We start from the raw sequence: 21,997 nt of genomic DNA, 5'->3' as shown, positions 1-21,997 counted from the left end.
GGGAGTCCCTCCCCTCATACTAAAGAGACACCCACCCACCTGCCCTCTGATCATTCTCGCCTCTGTTCCTTACAGAAGAGTTCTACTTAGCTCTTCTCAGCACGACTTGATCTGTTTTCCTGTTCACAGGTGTGCCGTGAAGGTTATGCTGGGTTATCATCGCTCGTCTTTTGTGTTGGGTGACATGAGTGAAAGGAAAGTTTTCGCTTCGGGTAAGAATTTGCTTCACCACTTTTTTTCTTTGTAGCTAGCGTCACACGGCTAGCTGCGTAGACTTGGCTAGCTTAGCTAGGCAGACCCATGCCTATGCAAGGCAACCATTTCGGGCAAGGACACGAACTCCCTCTGTGTCGTCTTCCTGGGTGTCGAACACGTGGAAGCAGCATTCGACCGACCCCTGGTCATGCATCCATTGAAGGGTTTTTGCTACTGAACAAGTCTACTAAATTAACATTCTTTCTACCGTTTATCAGCATACACCCAATATGTTCCCTTTGATGATGATGCTTATTATGCATTATGATTGAACCAAAAGATTACATTTAAGGCACAGATCTGGGGAAGGGTACCGAAACATTTCTGCAGCATTGAAGGTCCCAAAGAACACAGTGGCCTCCATTTATTCTTAAATGGAAGAAGTTTGGAGCCACCAAGACTCTTCCTAGAGCTGGCCACCCATCCAAACTGAGCAATCTGGGGATAAGAGCCTTGGTCAGGGAGGTGACCAAGAACCCGATGGTCTCTCTGACAGGACAACCATCTCTACAGCACTCCACCAATCAGGCTTTATGGTAGAATGGCCAGACAGAAGCCACTCCTCACTAAAATGCACATGACAGCCCGCTCGGAGTTTGCCAAAAGGCACGTAAAGACTCTCAGACTATGAGAAACAAGATTGTCTGGTGTGATGAAACCAAGATTTGGCCTGAATGCCAAGCATCACGTCTTGAGGAAACTTGGCACCATCCCTACGGTGAAGCATGTTGGTGACAGCATTATGCTGCAGGGATGTTTTTCAGCGGCAGGCCACACAGCCAAGACAACGCAGGAGTGGCTTCGGAACAAGTCTCTGGATGTCCTTGAGTGGCCTGGTCAGAGCCCGGACTTGAACCTGATCGAACATCTCTGGAGAGACCTGAAAATAGCTGTGCAGTGACACTCCCCATCCAACCTGACAGATCTTGAGAGGATCTGCAGAGAAGAATGATGTAGCGTCATACCCAAGAAGACTCGAGGCTGTAATTGCTGTCAAGGTGCTTCAACAAAGTACTGAGTAAAGGGTCTGAATACTTATGTAAATGTAGTTTTTTCCCCATTTTTTTTCTTCTCATTTTTATGAATCGGCAAACATTTCTAAACTGTTTTTGCTTTGTCATAATGGGGTATTGTGTGTAGATTGACGAGGGGGGAAAACGATTTAATACATTTTAGACGTAACGTAACAAAATGTTCTGAATACTTCCTGAATGCACTGTAATATGACTAATAGTGGTGGTGAGGGTTTTGCTTTATGCAGGTTTGTATCTTGTAGGCCTATGCAACTTTAATTAAAAATGTAACTCAGTCTGTCATCACTGTTGTGTTTGATTACATCCAGGTAGGCTAATAATTTGTGATTGAAAAGGCCAAAGTAGCCTAGCCAGGCAAGTTTAAATATAAACAAAATGTGATCACATTCACATTTACAGAAAATATTGGGTGTATTTATAGCCTATTTAGACAAATAAATGGGCTATAAATACATAACATTACCACTTCGTTTACGCTGCCCTGGGTGACGGGGAGCATTGGCTGTAATGCAGCTGCTGTTGTAATCCGTAGCCTACACTTGATCACACTGAAAAATCGTCTAGTTTTCATCCCAAACATCATGGCAAATCAATAATGTTTAGGTGTAGGCTGTTGCAACATTTCTTTTAAGAGTTTTTGCTTGTGTCTGTTTTTTTTTTGTTTTTTTTCTTGTTTTCAATTTAAAGTTTTCTTGTTTTTCAAGAAATGTTCTCACTCACCTACTATAGGTGAGTGAGAACATATTTGGGAGGAAATGCCCAGGTATTTCTTACAGTCCCTCCACGCTAGTAGGGTGCTGTAAATCAAAGATTTTGGCTATGTTGCCCACTTCACTAAAGTTATTAATTAATATAATTGAGCTTAGATCCCAATCCTGTTGTTCATTGCCACTATCTGAATCCACGTTGACTCTTGTCTGTTCGTGATCCATGTTAGCATGTTGCGGATTTGGGCAGACCAGTAGTACAATTGAAGGGAGGGAAGGGCAAGACCACCCTTAGATTCAGGTTTCGATAGAGTGGAGAACTTGATCGTAGTTTTTTTTTTAATGCCCCTTATAAATTTGGTGATGCTTTGGTTAGTTGTTTTGAAAAAGGAAGGTGGGAGATGGCATGGGAGCATCTGAAATAAATAGTTCAGTCTAGGGAGGATGTTCATACGGATTACATTAATTCTTCCTACTAAGCTAATTGGGAGGGAGATCCAGGTTTGGAGATCGTTCTTGATTCGATCCAGGAGTGGAAGATAATTCTCCTTGAAAAGGCTATTCAGATCTGGTGTTATGAAGATCCCAAGGTATTGAAATCCCCAGGCCGCCTGCAGAAACACCCATAATACTTGAATTGCTCCTTATCAACTCTGCCAGAGGCTCCGCCCCCAACAAGTAGAGCAGGGGGGACAGCGAGCACCCTTGTCTTGTGCCCCGTCCCAAAGGGAATCTGTCAGAGTTCAGTCTGTTAGAAGTCACCATGGCATTTGGATGAGAGTATAGTGATTTGATCCATTTAATAAAGTTTGGGCCCATATTGAACTTTTCTAAGACTGAGAACAGAAAGCTCCACTCGAACGCCTTGTCAGCATCCAGTGAAGCCAGCAGGACAGGGGTCTTCTGTGCGTTTACTTGATCAATAATATCAAAAAGACGGCGAATGTTATCAGAAGAGTATCTGTCTCTAATAAATCCAGTTTGGTCCGCTTTTATTATTTTGGGAAGAAGAGTGTTTAGTCTTTTGGCGAGTAATTTGGTAATTATTTTGTAGTCGAAATCCAACAAGCTTATGGGCTGGAAGGACGAGCAGGATAAAGGGTCCTTGTCTTTTTTGAGCAACACTGTAATGCGAGCTGTGTGCATTGAGTCTGGGAGAACTCCGTTTTTGCAAAATCCCTCCAGCATTGGCATGAAAATAGGGCTAAGCTGGGGCCAAAAAGCTTTGTAGAACTCTCTGGGGAATCCATCTGGGACTGGGGACTTATTAGGTGGCATGGAGGTAATTGCCTCCAGGGCCTCTTCAGGAGTGAAGAGGGAGTTGAGATCTTCTTGGTCGGTCTCTGATAGTTTAGGTAGCGAGATTCCCTCTAGGAAGGAGTGTTCTGCCTCCGTGTGTTTTCTCTCTGAGGTATATAGTTTGCAGTAAAAATCATGAAAAGTTAAATTGATCTTTTTTGGGTCATATGTGACCTCGTCCTCTGCTGTTCGGATAGCCATGATTGTACGCTCTGACTGCTCTTTTTTTAAATTGGTAAGCAAGCAATCTACTCTGCCTATTGCTATACTCATGGTATTTCTGTTTAGTAAAAATAACTTTTTTTTTAACCTCCCGAGTATCGTCCAAATTCAGTTTGGCTTTGGCTGCTTTAAGTTGACTCCAGGAGGTGCTGTCTGGGGATTGTTTATGTACTTTTTCACAGCATTCCAGCTCCCTCAAGATCTAGCCTGTGTGCTTCCATTTTTACATTTACTATTGATATTTAAGTATATTTAAAATCAAAAACTTTAAGACTTTTACTCAAGTAGACCTTTACTGGGTGACTCAACTTTTACTTGAGACATTTTCTATTAAGTTATCAACAAGGACAAAAATGCATACGTCCTGGAGATCGTCGTCCCCCCCCCGAGATGGTTTATGACGTGTTCCTATCCTAAGGCAAAACGTTTTTGAATTACAGGAAATTAGCTGTAAAACTGCAAAATGTTATCTCAGTCTCATGGCAAAAATGTGTAGAATAGCATGAGATTAGCTATCAAACTGTACATTTTTCTCTCTGCTCCATGGCAATAGAACCCCACAGTGGAGGTGTCTTTCAGGTAGGTTTATTTTGATAACCATGTATATCTCTCTCGGACAAGGTTTTATCAATATATTCGGCTCTATTTACTATCAGATTCGGAAATGCTAATTAGCATCAAAGTAGACATCGTGACAAACTACAAATCACTGCACGCTCCTATATGTCATCTCTAGCTGACTGTCACACCCTGATCCATTTCACCTGTCCTCGTTATTGTCTCCACCCCCTCCAGGTGTCGCTTGTTTTCCCCAGTGTATTTATCCCTGTGTTTCCTGTCTCTCTGTTCCTTGTTCATCTTGTATGCCCAAGCCTACCTGCGGTTTTCCTGTTCCTCCTGGTTCTGACCCTTGCCTGTTTTGGGCTCTGTACCTGCCTGCCTGACCACTCTGTACCTCCTGGACTCTGATCTGGTTATGACCTTTAGCCTGTCCACTACCATTCTCTTGCCTATTCCCTTTGGATGTATTAAACATCTTAAACTCCAACCATCTGCCTCCTGTGTCTGCATTTGGGTCTTGCATAGTGTCATGATAGCTGACACCTTTGCTAACAGGTATTGTGTCAATTTAAAACATGCACAAGGAAGTTAACAGAATTGTCCATTTAAAGAAATGAAGTCAATTTTATTAATTCCTACATTTAGTTAACATTAGCTAGTTAATCCAGAGATGCTTACCTTTGCCTTGATTAGGCAGTCTCGTCCAGATCATGGCATTTGTAGTTATAAAGTAATAGTCACAATAGCAGCTAATTAGCATTTCATTTGTTGGGGGTAAATACAGGCGATTATATTGCTTAGTCACCTTGTCCTAGAGAGATTTACAGTTATTAAAACGTAACGCCATGGCACAGCCCTTTTAAGTTTTTCTATAATCCCCTATGGAACATTTTCTGTTAAACGCTCTACAACAAAGCTTTCTTAGTGTCCAACAATCTTTCTCTGCCCTTGACCTTTGTTTTGGAGGTGTTCAGAACAAGGTTATGTGGTTTGTTAAGAATGCCACTCTCCCCACAGGTGTGACTACTATCAAATCAAATGTATTTATATAGGCCTTCGTACATCAGCTGATATCTCAAAGTGCTGTACAGAAACCCAGCCTAAAACCGCAAGCAATGCAGGTATAGAAGCACAGGGCTAGGAGAAAGGCCGAAACCCAGAGAGGAACCAGGCTATGAGGGGTGGCCAGTCCTCTTCTGGCTGTGCCGGGTGGAGATTATAACAGAACATGACCATAGCTCTAAACCCTACCTCTGAGGATTTAGAGCTTGAGGTAGTCACCTCATACATGTACTTGGGAGTATGGCTAGATGGTGCACTGTCCTTTTCTCAGCACATCAAAGCTGCAGGCTAAAGTTGAATCTAAATCTAGACTTGGTTTTCTATATTGTAATCGCTCCTCTTTCACCCCAGCTGCCAAACTAACCCTGATTCAGATGACCATCCTACCCATGCTAGATTACGGAGATGTAATTTATAGATAAGGGTGCTCTCGAGCAGCTAGATGTTCACCATTCGGCCATCAGATTTGCCACCAATGCTCCTTATAGGACACATCACTGCACTCTATACTCCTCTGTAAACTGGTCATCTCTGTATACCCGTCGCAAGACCCACTGGTTGATGCTTATTTCTAAAACCCTCTTAGGCCTCACTCCCCCCTATCTGAGATCTACCGCAGCCCTCATCCATACAACACTCGCTCTGCCAGTAACATTCTGTTAAAGGTCCCCAAAGCACACACATCCCTGGGTTGCTTGTCTTTTCAGTTCGCTGCAGCTAGCGACTGGAACGAGCTGCAACAAACACTCAAACTGGACAGTTTTATCTCAATCTCTTCATTCAGACTCAATCACGGACACTCGTACTGACAGTTGTGGCTGCTTTGCATAATGTATTGTTGTCTCTACCTTCTTGCCCTTTGTGCTGTTGTCTGTGCCCAATGTTTGTAACCTGTGCTGCTGCCATCTTGTGTTGTTACCATGTCATGTGTTGCTACCCTGCTGTGTTGTCTTAGGTCCCTCTTTATGTAGTGTTCTCTCTTGTCGTGATGTCGGTGTTTGTTATATATTTTTAATCCCCCGTCCCCGCAGGAGACCTTTTGGTAGGCAGTTATTGTAAATAAGAATATGTTCATAACTGACTTGCCTGGTTAAATAAAAATTTAAAATGTATTAAAAAAAAAAAAAATGTATGGTGGAAAAAGGATTGGAACCATTTCCCTGTTTGACCGCTAGGTTTTATGGGTATTATACTGTTGTACTCTGTGTAGAATTTATTGGAGGCTCGATCTAATTCTCAAGTCTTAAATATGCCCCATAACTACTTCTAGTCTTTTCCTGCCCTTGAACGGTCTAAGTATTTAGAAAAGTTTATTGTTGGCTTGCCTGTATACTTTCAACTTGCCGGAAACCAGTTGTGTAGACAATCCTGCCAAAGTAGCCTATGGTGATATCAACACCTACTTCGTGTAATCTCCAGGTTTACACAGGCAATACATATAGCTAGTTAGATACAAACAAGTGTTAGCTAGTGATTTACTGTGAATGAAGTGCTCCGAACACACAAATGTATCGAGTAACAGATTTCCATTATCTTTGCAGGGTATAGCCTGAAACCATGAGGTTCGTCTAACCTGGTCCTTGGGAAGTTGATAACTTGATTTAGTGGTCTTTTCTTTGACTATTATTCAAACAAAACGGTACACAACAGCTTTTTAGCATCTTAGCTTTAAAAGAGTTAGTTATCTAACGTTAGCTAGCTGAAGAAAGTCCATTGGAACCGTTAATTTGGCTGATGGTGACATGGAAGTATGTTAAACAACCAACCAAGCATATTCAAAATGTTTTATAGAATGATACAAAAAAGAATACAACCATTGTCGGGTTATGAGTAGGCAAAAAAAGTTGGCAATTTAACATGTGAGTCCAGGGAATACCCTACTCAGGAGCATGGTCATGTTTAGCCACACCTCGCCATGTGTATCTATGGCATCAAACCATGTGACATTTCAGTTACTGGACCAATGCTCTTAACCACTAGGATACGCGCCGCCCTTCTACACGCTCACTGTATGGAAACAAGTGGTGTAATTTTGAGAAGTGTTGCTACTGAAAACAGATGCTCTGAATCTGAGGTGTTATGCTTCTTGCAGGACCTTTTGGACAGAGGGAAGGTTTTCTCCGATGGTAAGGTCTATCTCGATATGTTATATAGGCTTCCACAAGAACAAGGTGGGAAAACACCCCCTGTTATGTTGTTTCATGAAGGGGGCATGTCCAATGATGTGTATGAACCCAGGATGACTGACAGGGGGCGCTGTATTGAAGTCACCACGCAGCCATCTTGGTAGATTTTGGAAGATATAGAAATGCGTTTATTCATGTCTATTCGCTTTTGACACGTTTATTCTATTACAGACACCTTAATGCACACTTTTAAATTATATTAAATATACAAATAATAAATGTGAAAAAATATAAAAACATTTTCCTTTAAAGTATTTTTTTAGAGTGCTAATGTTACTGTCCCCACTACAACAAAAAAATACTTAAATACATGGAAATAATTCCATTAATTCCTATGGAGTACTGCTCCTACTGGGGAGTGCCAATATGGCCGACTAGTGGCTTCAAAGCCTCTCAATGGCCAATACATAGCGCCAGCAATCCAGGGTTTATATACATCATTCGCCGCGTACGTCCAGTTCCCAAGCCCTTAGCCCCATCATGGGATTAGTCTAATGTGCCTGAGGTTATTTCACAGCAGCCTTTTGAGCCGCTGGAACTATGGAGATGAAATATCCCTCCTTTAAGACAACTTTACTGCAAAAGGAGTGAATGAGCTGCATGTACTGTCAGTCACCATTCGTGCCTGCAGTTTGCCCATGGCTTTTCCAAGTTCACCTTGTTGCCCATGTAACAGGTTTGCTTCATTCCCTCTCTTCGCCCCTACCTGGGCTCGAACCAGGGACCCTCTGCACACATTGACAACAGTCACCCTCGAAGCATCGCTCCACAAAAGCCACGGCCATTGCAGAGCAACAACTACTTCAAGGTCTCAGAGCGAGTGACATCACCGATTGAAATGCTATTAGCGCGCACCCTGCTAACTAGCTATCCATTTCACACCGGTTACACACAATTTAGCTCATGAGTCGGTCATGGTCACATGATGAGGAAGCCTTGCGAACTTCAAACCCAGTGTCTGCCCGCAGCCTAAGGGGTGAATTTCCTCTTGGTTTAAGACGTTGGATGCTCTGGGTTCATGCCCCATGTCATACAATGCTGCCCAACGTGGGGTGGTCTCATGAGTGAGGAGGTCAAAGGGGGGTGAATGTAGTGGTTATGGTCACGTGATGAGGTAGCCCTGCCTGTGAACTTCAAAACAGGTGTCTACCCAAGGGGGGAATTTCCTCTTGGTCTAAGACATTGGCTGCTCCTGTGGAAGCTCTGGGTCCCGTATGTTACGCCCAATCCCGCCTTTATGCCTGAGGTAAGCGCAATTACAATTGTCTGGTCTTGGAGCTTGTGGCTTTCCACCCTCCGCCTTTCTTTTCAATTGAAGAGGAGCGGCTACACCGTTTTGTCCAGTACGTGTGTTGCGCATATACTTGGATAGGAAGAGTTTTGTACAAGAGTGACCAACTCTTTGTGTCCTTGGTGCCTCCCTGCAAGGGGAGCCCCCTCTCTTGTTAACGGTTGTCTCATTGGATTGTGGAAGCAATTGTATTGGCCTATAATAACGAGGGGTTACAGCCTCCGGAGGGCCTAAGGGCTCACTCCACCAGAGGTATAGCTACCTCTTGGGCTCTGTTCAAGGGAATCTCCTTGCAGGAAATTTGCAGTGCAGCTTGTTTGGCATCCCTCATACTTTTATGAGGTTCTTCCGACTAAACGCCACTGCTCCGTTATTGGCACATAATGTCCTCCGTATCAGGGCCTCTGTGGGTTGACATTGAAACTGCCTGGCTTCGGAGAGCATGTGGGATACTTGAGGTGGTCATATCCCACTAGTGAGATGTCGAAACAACAAATAATTGAAAGATAATTTAAGGTTACTTGTGTAACCCCTCTTCTCTGAGATTATGAGTGCGACATCTCACCACGTTCCCCTACTCACAAGAGTGTGAGGAAGTTTGGCACGCTCAAAAATGATCGGAGGGCAGGCGGGTGGCTCTTTATTATGAGGGGAGGGGCTCCCTCATTCGCCACTCAACCTGTCTGTCTCTGAGACGTGTATGATTGGTTCTTTGAGCTACTTAGAAGATTCTGGTGAATTCCACTAGTATAGTGAAATGTGTCACCCATAATATCAGAAAACCGGGGTTATGCAAGTAACCTGAAGTTTCTCGGCAACCGAGGTATCCTGATATATTGTATGTGAAAAAGGTGTGTCATTTATTACAATGGTCATAAACTGCACAGCACAAACAGATAAGAAATCAGAGAAAAGTGGCATCATTGTGAGGGCAGGATGAAGACCTACCTGTGGCAGCAGGTGTGGGGGTAGAGATTTCCAACATTTGCCCTGAAGAGACGTTTTTGAAAAAAGGGGATCCCTGCTTTTTGGCTGACCCATATATTGTTTCAAGCTTAGTAAAGGACGAACGGGTAACTGTTACATCTGTCAATGTTTTGAGAAGAGGAATTGTTTAGATTTCTGTGTATCTTCCACCCCAGAGGCAGCAGGCGCTGTGCATCACACTTCTCAGGGTTTGGCCTGTGTTGGTCTTTGCTCTCCAGAGCAGGGTGCTGCTGAAAGGAGTGATCAGTGATGAGAAAGATGAGCGAGAATATTCCTGGCGTTTGTGATGCCTGCCGTTTGGTAAGATGCAGACCCGGTGGAAATGGTTAGATGGAGGATACCCTGTCTTGTTGAGCTTCGACATGGAGTTTCTACCTGATAAGGTCAGGCTAGGGTACATTAACTATTCGTTGAGGGCAATTGTTCCGAACCTGCTACAGTGCATCAGACGCCAAGGATTCAGACATGTGATAGCAATATGTAGAAGGGATATCCTCCAGTGTGCAGGAGGGCATAGTCAGAGGGAGTGTGAAGTGGAGGTTGAGAAACCACTGTGTATAGTTTGCCAAAGTTTGAGTCAGGAAGACGGTTTGAGGGATGAGGGTTTCGACTGAGTTTAGTAAGGTTGGATTTCTTGAATTTATAGCCATCGTGATCAACTGCACTGCACTGATGGAGCGGTTATCACAGAAGATAGATGTGGTAGTTGCAGCAGTTGAGAAATATTTGGGTTTGAGAGATTTCAGTGCAGAAGATCTAAGGGAGTTTTGAGATAAGGGGTTCCCCCCGGCCAACAGCCTGGTGTAGGATTGTTTAGGGCCAAAGTGGTGGGATGGGGTGCCAAGGGTAGCCAGGCTTCCCCAAAAAATTTACCAAGAGAAAAACATAAAATAACTAATATTTCATCTCTTTCATAATTTAGGCCATCTACCTGATGCTGTCAGGTCAAAAAGAGTGACATTGTTGCCGCCCATAGCATTGAATGCAAGGGAAGGAAGCTAGCGAGCATTTGGCCTCCCTTGATTAAAAAAGTATAAAATAATAGCAAATCAGCGTTGAGCTAAATTGAGTGAGTGCAACTGTGAATAGTCCTGGCACACCCCAAATTTTTTTTCAAGGGAAGTCAGTTTTGATTTGGCTTCTCTCCGATCACATCACATGGAGAGCAATACGTCATTGACAGAAACAACTTGAACTGTTGCATCTAGTTGTGTTGTTGTCCAGTGGCTGGCTAGCTAGCTAAAATTGACCCTTTCCTTAAATTAGCCATGGATGGAGAAAGGGATTTGGACTTGTGGTTTTACTTAATTCTCCGTAATGGACAATAATTATAACGGTGATTCTAATCCAACCATAAATTCATACATTGTGCCCCTGGCCTGAGAGGATGGAAGTTCGGTATGTAGCTAGATGTAGGCTAACGTTGGCCATAAAAAGGAAGTTAGGCTAGTGAGAACATTTTATCCAGGTAGCCTAGGACAACAACAAATTAAAGTGTTTACTGTATGACAGAGTCGTGGACCGTTTCATCAATATGAAAGAGAGAAGGATGGCATTGGTGTCTCTCTACAAGTAGGATGAGTCAACATGTTTTTTCTACTTGCACGAACGCGCGCACATACACAAATCAGAACCCTGGACAGCCACATCATATTTAGCTTACATTGATTGGACTAAATAGTTTTTGGTATCTATTAGTTGTCACTGTATTAGACTAAGCATATGTGATTTGATGATTTTGAAATGGTGCTAGGGTAGTGGAGGCATTTTCTGTTTTCTTTGCAACTTACGGTAACTCTCCAAGTGATTCTTAATAAATAGTTGTTTAGTAGTCTGAAAAAGTCAAACATTAACTTGCTTGACAATGCTGTTTGTTACATGCAATATGCTTTGTGGACTTCATCGGACAGAGGTTGCTCTCCGGTTTTGTGATGAAACGAAGGTGTAGTTGAATTTATTCTGCCTTATTGTCTCTGCCTTAGGCCTATATATCACGGTCTCAAGGCATATTAACTAACAGGCTAGAGCAAACAATTCAATTATCACAACTCATAGGTTGTAATATGGCTTTTTTTCTGGCTTGGCTTCCCCAGTGATTTTACCGACGCACCGCTACTATGTATAGATAAGTTGCAAGGTTAGAAGGTGGTGCAATTTTAAAATGTCCACATGCCCCTTTTTTTGTGACAAATGTGCAATCCGCATTCCGACCTGCGAAAGGCAGCAATACGCAACACAGCGTCTAGTCTGCCGAAAATTCACACGAAGAAGTGGATTTGTAGTTCTTCCTGTACAGTACTTTCTTAGCAGCTAGCTACGTGGTTTTAGCAAGACAGTGGAATGGACGTTATGCTTCATATGAAAATGATAAAGGACATTTTAAGTGTGTTTTGCACAATTTGTGTTGTCACCAAGTTTACCACTGCAGCCCAAGACGGCTCTGATGGGAAAAAGGACCAAGAGTGTTACAACTACGCTGGAGGACACGTCTACCCTGGAGAGGCTTTCCGTGTGCCCGTCTCTGATCATTCCTTGCACCTCAGCAAGGCAAAAAGTGGGTATTGTCCCCCTGCACGGTACTGTAGTTGTACTTGGCAATCATATTGACTTAAATTATTTTAATAACGGGAGGATGTTTTACTCCACAATACAATGGTAACTACATAGCTAGCTAACTAGTTTGCCTGCAGCCAATTAGATAGCTAGCCACCGTTCCAGTTATGCTGCACATTTTCACAACTGAAGTTTGCATCAAATCGGTATTCGCGTTATTGTAATATGCCAGATTTTACTTGTCGACCCAAATTCATAAGTTGTAGCTAGTAGTACATTTGGACACGTCATGCCAAAACTTGGCTCCAACTGTAGCCTGCAGTGTTCCCGACCCTACGATTACGCTTGTTTACACTAAGCTGCACTGGGGTCAGAACGCCTTCATGGTTAGATTAAAGGCCCTGCTACACTATAGCCATTGGTGTGGCATTGTCATCAGTGGTTGAAGAAATGCTTCCTTTGAAATCAATGAAAGTTGCTTCTGCCAATGTTGAGCTTGTGTTGTCACGTCCAAGCTCAAGAATCAAGGTTCAATTCTCGATTGCTGACAAGTTCATTCTATCTTGTGAATTTAAATTATGATAAATAAATTTGATTTTGTTTGCATATGGCCTTGACTATACACCACTGGTTATTTTACTAAGATCAGGGTGTCTGCTATGTCTTTAAAGTCTTACATTCATTTATCTGATTTAAAGGCCTTGAGTATTAAAATGTCTTTAAATTAGGTTTTCAATGTCTTAAAAAATGTGACGGAGATGACTATAGTGTTAACGTTATATTGTGCCGCTGCTTAATTGTTTCCACCACGGAAAAAGATTGAACATCAAATAATTCTTCAGGTACACTTTTTTTAAGATGTTAGAGAGCTATCCACATGTGTGCCTCTGTGTGTGCACATCAAGTGAGTTTGAGAGTCGGCCATTGCCAGAGGAGAGAGCAAGGAAGCCTATACAACTTGATTAACAACACTTAACTAGAGCTGGGACGATACACCAAAAGTTACCGACATTGCCCTCCTCTGACTAATTTTGTTTATGTCGGTAAATTCAGTGATTAGGCTACACAACGTTGCTGCTGATTTTTCTTTTTGGTTCTAAAACCATTATTTGGTCAACACTAATATGCATTAACCTGCTTCCTGCAATAAAAACATCTGCACTGTCCCCGTTTTGCTGGCTCTAATTACTCCCAGTCCCCCCTTTGCACACGGAGTGAAGCGCAAACATACTGACAGTTGAGTAACATTTCAGAGTATAATTGCGGGTCTCAGCTTTATGAGTATAACAATTTATTTCTGAACTTTCAATATAGAGGAAATAAAATCACTTTACAAACGCAGTATGTAGTTGAGATGATGCGTCAACGGAGCAGAATGCGCCATTTGCAGTGGTAACCTACGGTGCCTTCAGAAAGTATTCATGCTCTGCTCTGTCAAGTTGATTATTGCTAGATCAAGTCTTGCCATTGATTTTCAAGCAGATTTAAGTCAAAACTGTAACTCGGCCACTCCGGAACATTCTCTGTCTTCTTGGTAAGCAACTCCAGAGTAGATTTGGTCTTGTGTTTTCGGTTATTGCCCTGCCGAAAGGTGAATTCATCTCCCAGTGGTGGAAAGCAGACTGAACCAAGTTTTCCTCTAGGATTTTGCCTGTGCTTGGCTCCATTCTGGGGTTTTTTTATCCTGAAAAACTCCCCAGTCCATAACGAGTACAAGCATACCAATAACGTGATGCAGCCACCACTATGCTTGAAAATATGATGATTGGTACTCAGTAATGTATTGGATTTGCCTCAAATATAAAACTTTGTATTCGGGACAAAAAGTTAATTGTTTTGACATATTTTCTTGCAGTATTACTTTCGTGCCTTGTTGCAAACAGCATGCATGTTTTGGAATATTTTGTACAGACTTCCTCCTTTTCACTCTGTCAATTAGGTTAGTATTGTGGAGTAACTACAATGTTGTTGATCCATCCTTAGTTTTCTCCTATCACAGCCATTAAACTCTGTAACTGTTCTAAAGTCACCATTGGCCTCATGGTGAAATCCCTGAGCAGTTTCCTTCTTCTCCGGCAACTGATTTAGGAAGGATGCCTGTGTCTTTGTAGTGACTGGTGTATTGATACAACATCCAAAGTGTAATGAATAACTTCACCATGCTCAAAGGGATATTCAATGTCTGCTTTATTTTATCTACCAATAGGTGCCCTTTGAGTTAATTACCTGTATATGTGGGATACAGAGATGAGGTAGTCATTCAAAAATAATTTTAAACACTATTGCACACTGTGTCCATGCAACTTATTATGTGACTGGTTAAGCATATTTTTACTCCTGAACTTATTTAGGCTTTCCATTACTTCTTTCATGTCTTATTTGTAAGTCTAGAGCCCTACTCAACCGCTTAGCTACCTTGCTTCGAAGTATAGCCATTTGATACCTTTTTTGGTTTTAGGCTAATGTTCAAATGGTACAGCATAATAGGTCCAGGAGAGCTGCAGGGTGGGTTCACTTTTTTTGTTCGAGCCCCAATCTTAACACACCAGATTTGACAAATCAACTACTTAACAGGACCTTGTTAAGCTGAGTCCGGTGTGTTTGAGCAGTGCTGGATCAAAAGCCTGCACACCCATTGGCCTAGCAGTCCAGATGGCGAGTTGACGATGTGTTTCATACAATAACAGTGCTGTATATTTGACTAAGTTATTTTTTCACAGTGGTATCGCTATGGTGTTGATTATCATTATACTAAGCTGGTATTGATATCGAAGCCTAAATTCTGAAAACGTAGTTTGATCTGGCGCTGCAGTGTCTTAATCTAACCATGATTGTGTTTCGACCCCAGTGCAGCTCAGTATAAACAAGCGTAACGGTAGGGTCAGAATATGCTGGCTACTCCAACTACTGTCTCAAGGACCCAGACAGGAGGACCCTAGCAATAACAGCTGCTGCACCATACAATCCCAATGGATGCATCTCAGTCAGTGTTATGTTAAGTGGCTTCCTCTCATCGAGTCTGCGCTTTCTTTATCTGCATTCATTTAAAAAGGCAGGTGAAATTAAATTCCCGGCTGGTACCTTCCCTATCGCTTTCACATTTGTTCTCTGTTTTCCAACCAGCAGTGGAGAGAGTATAAGGAGGCCACTTCCAGGATGCACCCCATGAGGTAGCCAGTTGTGCCCTATCCCAAGAAGTACTGTTAAGATGTGTAGGTGTAACAGTATTGCTTCTGTCCCTCTCCTTTGCCGGAACCTCGAACCAGACCCTCTGAACACATCAACAAGTCACCCACAAAGCATCGTTACCTATCGCTCCACAAAAGCCGCAGTCCTTGCAGAGCAAGGGAAACAACTACTTCAAGGTTTCAGAGTGTATGACGTCACGAAATAAACACTACTACTAGCGCGTACCGCTAACTAGCTAGCCATTTCACATTGGTTACATGGGTAACCTACTCCTTTAACGTCCAAGGACCATATATGTTCAGAGGTAAACTGACTCTGGCAGCCAAAACCGCCAAATACGGTTATAGAAACATTAAAAGCCCTCTACTTTCATATCACATTAAAATAATTTTACTAATGCAAAATATACACTCACTGTTTTAACCTTTCAGTAATACCCATCCCGGATCCGGGAGCATCCTCATCAAAAAAGCTGACTAGCATAGCCTAGCCTAACGGGACAGGGATATCATATAATATAATTTTCATGAAATCACAAGTCCAATACAGCAAATGAAAGAAACATCTTGTGAATCCAGCCATTTCCGATTTTTAAAATGTTTTACAGCGAAAACACTATGCATTTCTATTAGCTAACCACAATAGCCAAAGACTCAACCGCATATTTTCAATATGTTTCTACCGCATAGGTAGCTATCACAAAACCGACCAAATAGAGATATAATTAGTCACTAACCAAGAAACAACTTCATCAGATGACAGTCTTATAACATGTTATACAATAAATGTATGTTTTGTTCGAAAATGTGCATATTTGAGGTATAAATCATAGTTTTACATTGCAGCTACCATCAAAAAATCACCAAAGCAGCCAGAATAATTACAGAGAGCAACGTGAAATACCTAAATACTCATCATAAAACATTTATGGAAAATACATGGTGTACAGCAAATGAAAGATAGACATCTTGTGAATCCAGCCAATATTTCCGATTTTTAAGTGTTTTACAGCAAACACAATATAGCATTATATTAGCTTACCACAATAGCCAAACACACAACCGCATTTATTCACCGCATAGATGGCATTCGCAAAAACCAGCAAAAGATATACAATTAATCACTAACCTTGAACAACTTCATCAGATGACAGTCTTATAACATCAGGTTATACAATACACTTATGTTTTGTTCGAAAATGTGCATATTTAGAGCTGCAAACCGTGGTTATACATTGTGAAAATGTAGCAACATTTCCCCAGAATGTCAGGAGCTATTTTGGACACTCACCTAATCTGACCAAAGAACTCATCATAAACTTTACTAAAAAATACTTGTTGTATGGCAAATGAAAGATACACTGGTTCTTAATGCAACCGCCATGTTAGATTTAAAAAAATAACTTTACCATAACAAACAGCTTGCGAGACAGCGCCCGCCAAAACGGCGGAGAATAGAAATAACATTTTCCACAGAAATACGAAAGAACATATTGTTCTTTCTTTTGCTGAGCTTCCATCAGAATCTTGTACAAGGAGTCCTATTTCCAGAATAAATCGTTGTTTGGTTTTAGAATGTCCTTTTCTCCTGTCGAATTCGCGCCACAATGCTAGCCAATGTTGATGACGTTCCCAGTTTCTCTCGACGCAAAGAACGGAAAACTCCAAGTCCCAATAAACGTTGAATAATCTGATAAACTCGGTTGAAAAAACATACTTTACGAAGTTATTATCACGTCTCAAATAAAATCAGAGCCGGAGATATTAGCCGTGTATACCGAACGCTTATCAGAAGACAATATGGAGGTGCTTCGCGCACCTAGGTAGAGAAAGGAAATTCCTGACCTGCCTCTCCAAAAGCTCTTGTTCGACCTCAGATCAAGCTAGACACCCCATTCCACCTTCCACTGCCTGTTGACATCTAGTGGAAGGCGTATGAAGTGCATGTATATCGATAAATATAAGCCAGTTGAATAGGCAGGCCCTGGAACAGAGCCTCGTTTTCAGATTTTTCACTTCCTGGATGGAAGTTTGCTGCAAAATGAGTTCTGTTTTACTCACAGATATAATTCAAACAGTTTTAGAAACTTGAGTGTTTTCTATCCAATAGTAATAATAATATGCATATTGTATGATCTAGAATAGAGTACGAGGCAGTTTAATTTGGGCACGATTTTTTCCAAAGTGAAAATAGCGCCCCCCTATTGACAAGAAGTTTTAACAGTTGCAGCCGACAGTACTTCTCAGTTACAACACTTTTCTGGCGTTCGGGTAGCTAGGCTAATTAGAACAAGTGGTCGCCTCTCTTCCGTCTACAGTCCGTAACATGGAAATATGGCCGTGTGGGGGTTGTAGTAATTTTACCTTTTTGTTTTATGTCTCAATTAGCCGATATGGAAGTAAACTTCCAAAGGTTTCCAAAACCGTATTGCAAGCAAGGATCATTGACGTAGAGGGAGCCCTCTTTGTTGAACGAAAGCTATGTGTGCTCCAAGCCTGCCCTGAGCCATAGGCCTACCTGCACACTGCTCACCAACTATGAACAAATACTATTCATTGTTGACCAAGCACACTAAATAATGGTGTGTTGGTAACAACATTGGGGATACACCGCAGGAAGTCTATTCTGATGGGTTTTTCCCTAAAATGTGATCAGCAAATAACTTGCTTGCTCGTGCTTTGAACTGTCATCAAATGTGTTTTTGTTATTTGTTCTTTTTGCAGTTTCAAAGCCTGCACCTTACTTTGAGGGATCAGCTGTCATCGATGGCGAGTTTAAAGAGCTCAAACTGTCGGACTACAAAGGGAAATACCTAGTCTTCTTCTTCTACCCCCTGGACTTGTGAGTACTATCTCTTACTGACCTTCATCCTAAAACAATCCTCTTTATAGTGTTCTTTGCTACTGTCATAAAATGTGTTTGTTTGTTTATTTTACTTTGTTACACGTATTTCAGACATCATTAAAAAAAAAAAATGTTTTATATGACCCCCCCCTTTCAAACAGTCCCATTTTTACCACTTGTCGGTATACGCATTTTACAGGCTACATCCCGTTGCGCAGCCGGCGGATGTGTCTATTTGAATAAATCCATTGACTATATACCATCACAAAGAAATCCATTATTAATAAGTTTAGGCAGATCTTAAGAAACATTATAATACTAAGAAAATGTATTTCAATAGAATAGCATATTTTGAGTTTTATGTTACTCGTCTATGCAGCCTAGGCTATAGGCTGTGGCTGCACCATGCAAATGAAATCAATAGTTCATTAAACAAACAAGACACAATTACATTCCCCTGCCCAGATCAGTCAACACAACATTTTATAGTAAGAATAAAATATAAATATTTTTTCCCAAACAACTTGAGTGTTGCGGGAACGTGTGGACCCGCTGTTAATCTATAAAAAAAGTGATATTTTGAAACCGAGCCCATGCCCTCGTCGCTTTTAGGTGCTTTAGAAACCTTCGAATTTGCTCTTTCCGATCGTGTATTGAAATCAAATGTCTGACCTGGATGAATGTGATTTGAAAAAAAAAAAATGAATGGCTTTTTTGCTTAAAAAAGATTGCAGATCCACATTTAATCTTTTTTTCGTACCCTCTCCATATTATGCACATTGATAGCTTGCTAGCAAATGTACTCTCTAACTGCCTAGTGCTACTATTTAAAAAATAAGTTATCTAAATAATTGGAGCTAAACGTGCAAGGAGAAATGACTGGTGAAATTAATCAAGCAACAAAAATGTAAATTATTTATTAGAATCCCCATTAGCTGTTGCTCACGCAGCAGCTACTCTTCCTTGGGTTCACACACATGACAGACAGAACATTAATGTACAAGAACAGCTTAAGGACCGAACTACATGCATTTAAATGAAAAGAATACAAGAATTAAAAGCATTGTCCCAATGCCTGAAATTTTTTACTGCTGGGTTTTCCAAGCCATTGGCAGAGCTTAATAGTGCAATCGTGCTTAGGTCTGTCTTCTGAATTTATTGTACTGGGTTTGTTATTGGCTTCCCCTTTCAGATATAAAGAATAGGCAGTATAAAGACGGTATGGTAAAGATTGCATGATTTTGTCTGGGTATTAAAGTGATTTTAGTAACGTGCCAGGATGAAGAAATATAAAATAGCAATCCAAATCATCAGATTTTTATATGGAGATTCAGGGAGAGAGAAAAAAATCTTAGTAGTGTAAAATCTAAACTGTAGTAACTGTTATACAGATTTTTGCTGTATTTTAGAACCAGTGACTTAATTAAAATCCAGTATGCTTTGGTAAAGTAATAATGTTGTTGGCTATGTGTTATTCTGATGACACCAACTCTGTGTACCTGCAGCACGTTTGTCTGCCCGACTGAGATTATTGCGTTCAGTGATCGTGTGCACGAGTTCCGTGCCATCAATGCTGAGGTTGTTGCCTGCTCTGTCGACTCACAATTCACGCATCTGGCATGGTAAGATTACAAGCATCACACCCCTCTTCAGAGGTGCTTGGACTTTAATTTCAGAGTTTTTTTTCTCCCCCCGGCTTTGTTAACAGGATCAACACACCCAGGAAGCAGGGTGGACTTGGACCAATGAAAATCCCTCTGCTGTCTGACCTCACACACCAGATTTCCAAAGACTATGGAGTCTTCCTGGAGGACGCAGGACACGCACTCAGGTACAGTATACACTTGCTCACGGGGGTAGAAGCTACTTCAAAAGAAGATTACTAGTACTACTATCATAAAAAAAGTTCATGAAGTTTAAAGTCATGCTGTTTGAAACTGAACCGAACTTCTCATTGTTTTCATTGTCTGCCTCAGGGGCCTGTTCATCATCGATGACAAGGGCGTCCTGAGGCAGATCACCATGAATGACCTCCCCGTGGGGCGCTCTGTAGACGAGACTCTGCGGCTTGTCCAAGCCTTCCAGTATACTGACAAACACGGCGAAGGTACGGTTCACTCCTCAGCCTCCAAATTCAGTCTCACCACATAACAGTCTCAGATAATACCGATAAACACGTCATTATCTGTGGTTGCGATGTCATTATCTGTGGTTGTCTTTTTACATTTTTTACAGCTTGTGTGAATTAAAAAATATTTCTTTTTTTTGCAGTGTGCCCAGCAGGATGGAAGCCCGGCAGTGACACAGTGAGTTTCATACTGTGTGTGGTTAAAGGGGCAATCAGCAGTTGCTGTATCAATTTGTACCCATTGATTCTTGAGGAATAACTAAATGCCTCATGAGCTTAGTTAAACTGCCATACCCCATCAGAACCTGAAAATATAAGCTTCTTTTATTCCAATGTTTGGTAACAAACACTATATAGCCTCAACATGGTTAAAACTATAAACATGGATGGTCAATCCTTGCATCCCCATAGGTCTGTCTATGAATTTGAGTGGTTACATTTCTCCACCCTCATCTTTTTCCCGAAACGGGGTCGGGGAATACGCTTTATTGTTTCAACTGCTGACTGCCGCTTTAAGTGAGTGCATGCATGAGATTATATTTATAATCTCCGCCCGGCACAGCCAGAAGAGGACTGGCCACCCCTCAGAGCCTGGTTCCTCTCTAGGTTTCTTCCTAGGTCCCTGCCTCTCTAGGGAGTTTTTCCTAGCCACCGTGATTCTGCATTACTTGCTGTTTGGGGTTTTAGGCCGGGTTTCTGTATAAGCACTTTGTGACACCTGCTGACGTAAAAAGGGCTTTTAAAATACATTTGATTTGATAGGATATTCTTAGACAATTGCTTGTGCACTAATTCAATGTATTACTCTTCACAGATAATCCCAGACCCAGCGGGCAAACTCAAGTACTTTGACAAGCTGAACTGAACCTCTAACACTTTGGTTAAAGCTCAGAATAAAAACAGTTTTGATAATCTGGTGTCTGTTTATGTTTTTAGCAATGTCGAGCCATATTTGGCTAATCTAATTCAATCTCATCTAGCGATCTGAGTAAAACTGGTGACCTTTGAGATGAGAAACAGGCCAGGAACTACGACGAAGTCTCTTAGAAATGGCAGTCACACTCTCCTAAATGGGAGGCACTAGATGGTGCTTGTATTGAAATACCTTTTAAGTGCTTTGAGCATCCCAAATTTGCCCCACTCCAGTGGACTGACACACCAGAACAGAGAAGTCTATAAACTTGTCGCTTGGCTCATTGAAAGTTTACGCACATTCCTATGGAAGGGTCTAGAATATTTAATTTTTATTTTACCTTTACCTTTATTTAACTAGCCAAGTCAGTTAAGAACAAATTCTTATTTTCAATGACGGCCTAGGAACAGTGGGTTAACTGCCTTGTTCAGGGGGCAGAACGACAGATTTTGTACCTTGTCAACTCACAGGGATTCGAACTTGCAACCTTTCGGTTACTCACCCAACGCTCTAACCACTAGACTACCCTGCTACCCTCCTCAATATGATGGACGTGCACTGAAGGAAAGGACTAGGGTGGACCGTAAGCTAGGTTCAGGACTGTTGCTGCCACCATGGCGCATCAGTCAGAATGCAATGATGAGATGGGGAATACAGGTTTAGGGGTAGGTTTGGATGGAGGTTAGGATTTGGGCTTGTAAGGCCTCTAGGTTGGATAGGAAGGATGTGGCTTATAAGGCCTTGGAGATAGGATTGGCTGTGGATA

General features: G+C 41.7%; 1 protein-coding gene across 2 annotated transcripts; it reads left to right on the top strand.

Moving 5' to 3' along the window:
* Window positions 1–51: 51 nt before the first annotated feature.
* prdx4 (peroxiredoxin 4) lies at window positions 52–21,230 on the top strand. Of its 2 annotated transcripts, none has more exons than XM_071337774.1 (7): window positions 52–212; window positions 18,070–18,187; window positions 19,696–19,812; window positions 19,899–20,021; window positions 20,167–20,297; window positions 20,462–20,496; window positions 21,133–21,230. In XM_071337774.1, the coding sequence occupies exons 1-7, from the start codon at window positions 146–148 to the stop codon at window positions 21,181–21,183; spliced, it is 642 nt and encodes a 213-aa protein (XP_071193875.1). In that variant the 5' UTR covers window positions 52–145; the 3' UTR covers window positions 21,184–21,230. The 2 variants fall into 2 exon arrangements, with proteins under 2 accessions (XP_071193875.1, XP_071193874.1); XM_071337773.1 differs by lacking the exon at window positions 52–212 and adding an exon at window positions 11,695–12,158.
* The last annotated feature ends 767 nt before the right edge of the window (window positions 21,231–21,997 follow it).

The sequence above is a fragment of the Salvelinus alpinus genome, chromosome 13 (assembly GCF_045679555.1).
Source record: "Salvelinus alpinus chromosome 13, SLU_Salpinus.1, whole genome shotgun sequence".
NCBI lineage: Eukaryota > Metazoa > Chordata > Actinopteri > Salmoniformes > Salmonidae > Salvelinus > Salvelinus alpinus.
Note: the sequence above shows the minus strand (reverse complement) of the source record. Positions and strands in the feature narration are given on the sequence as shown.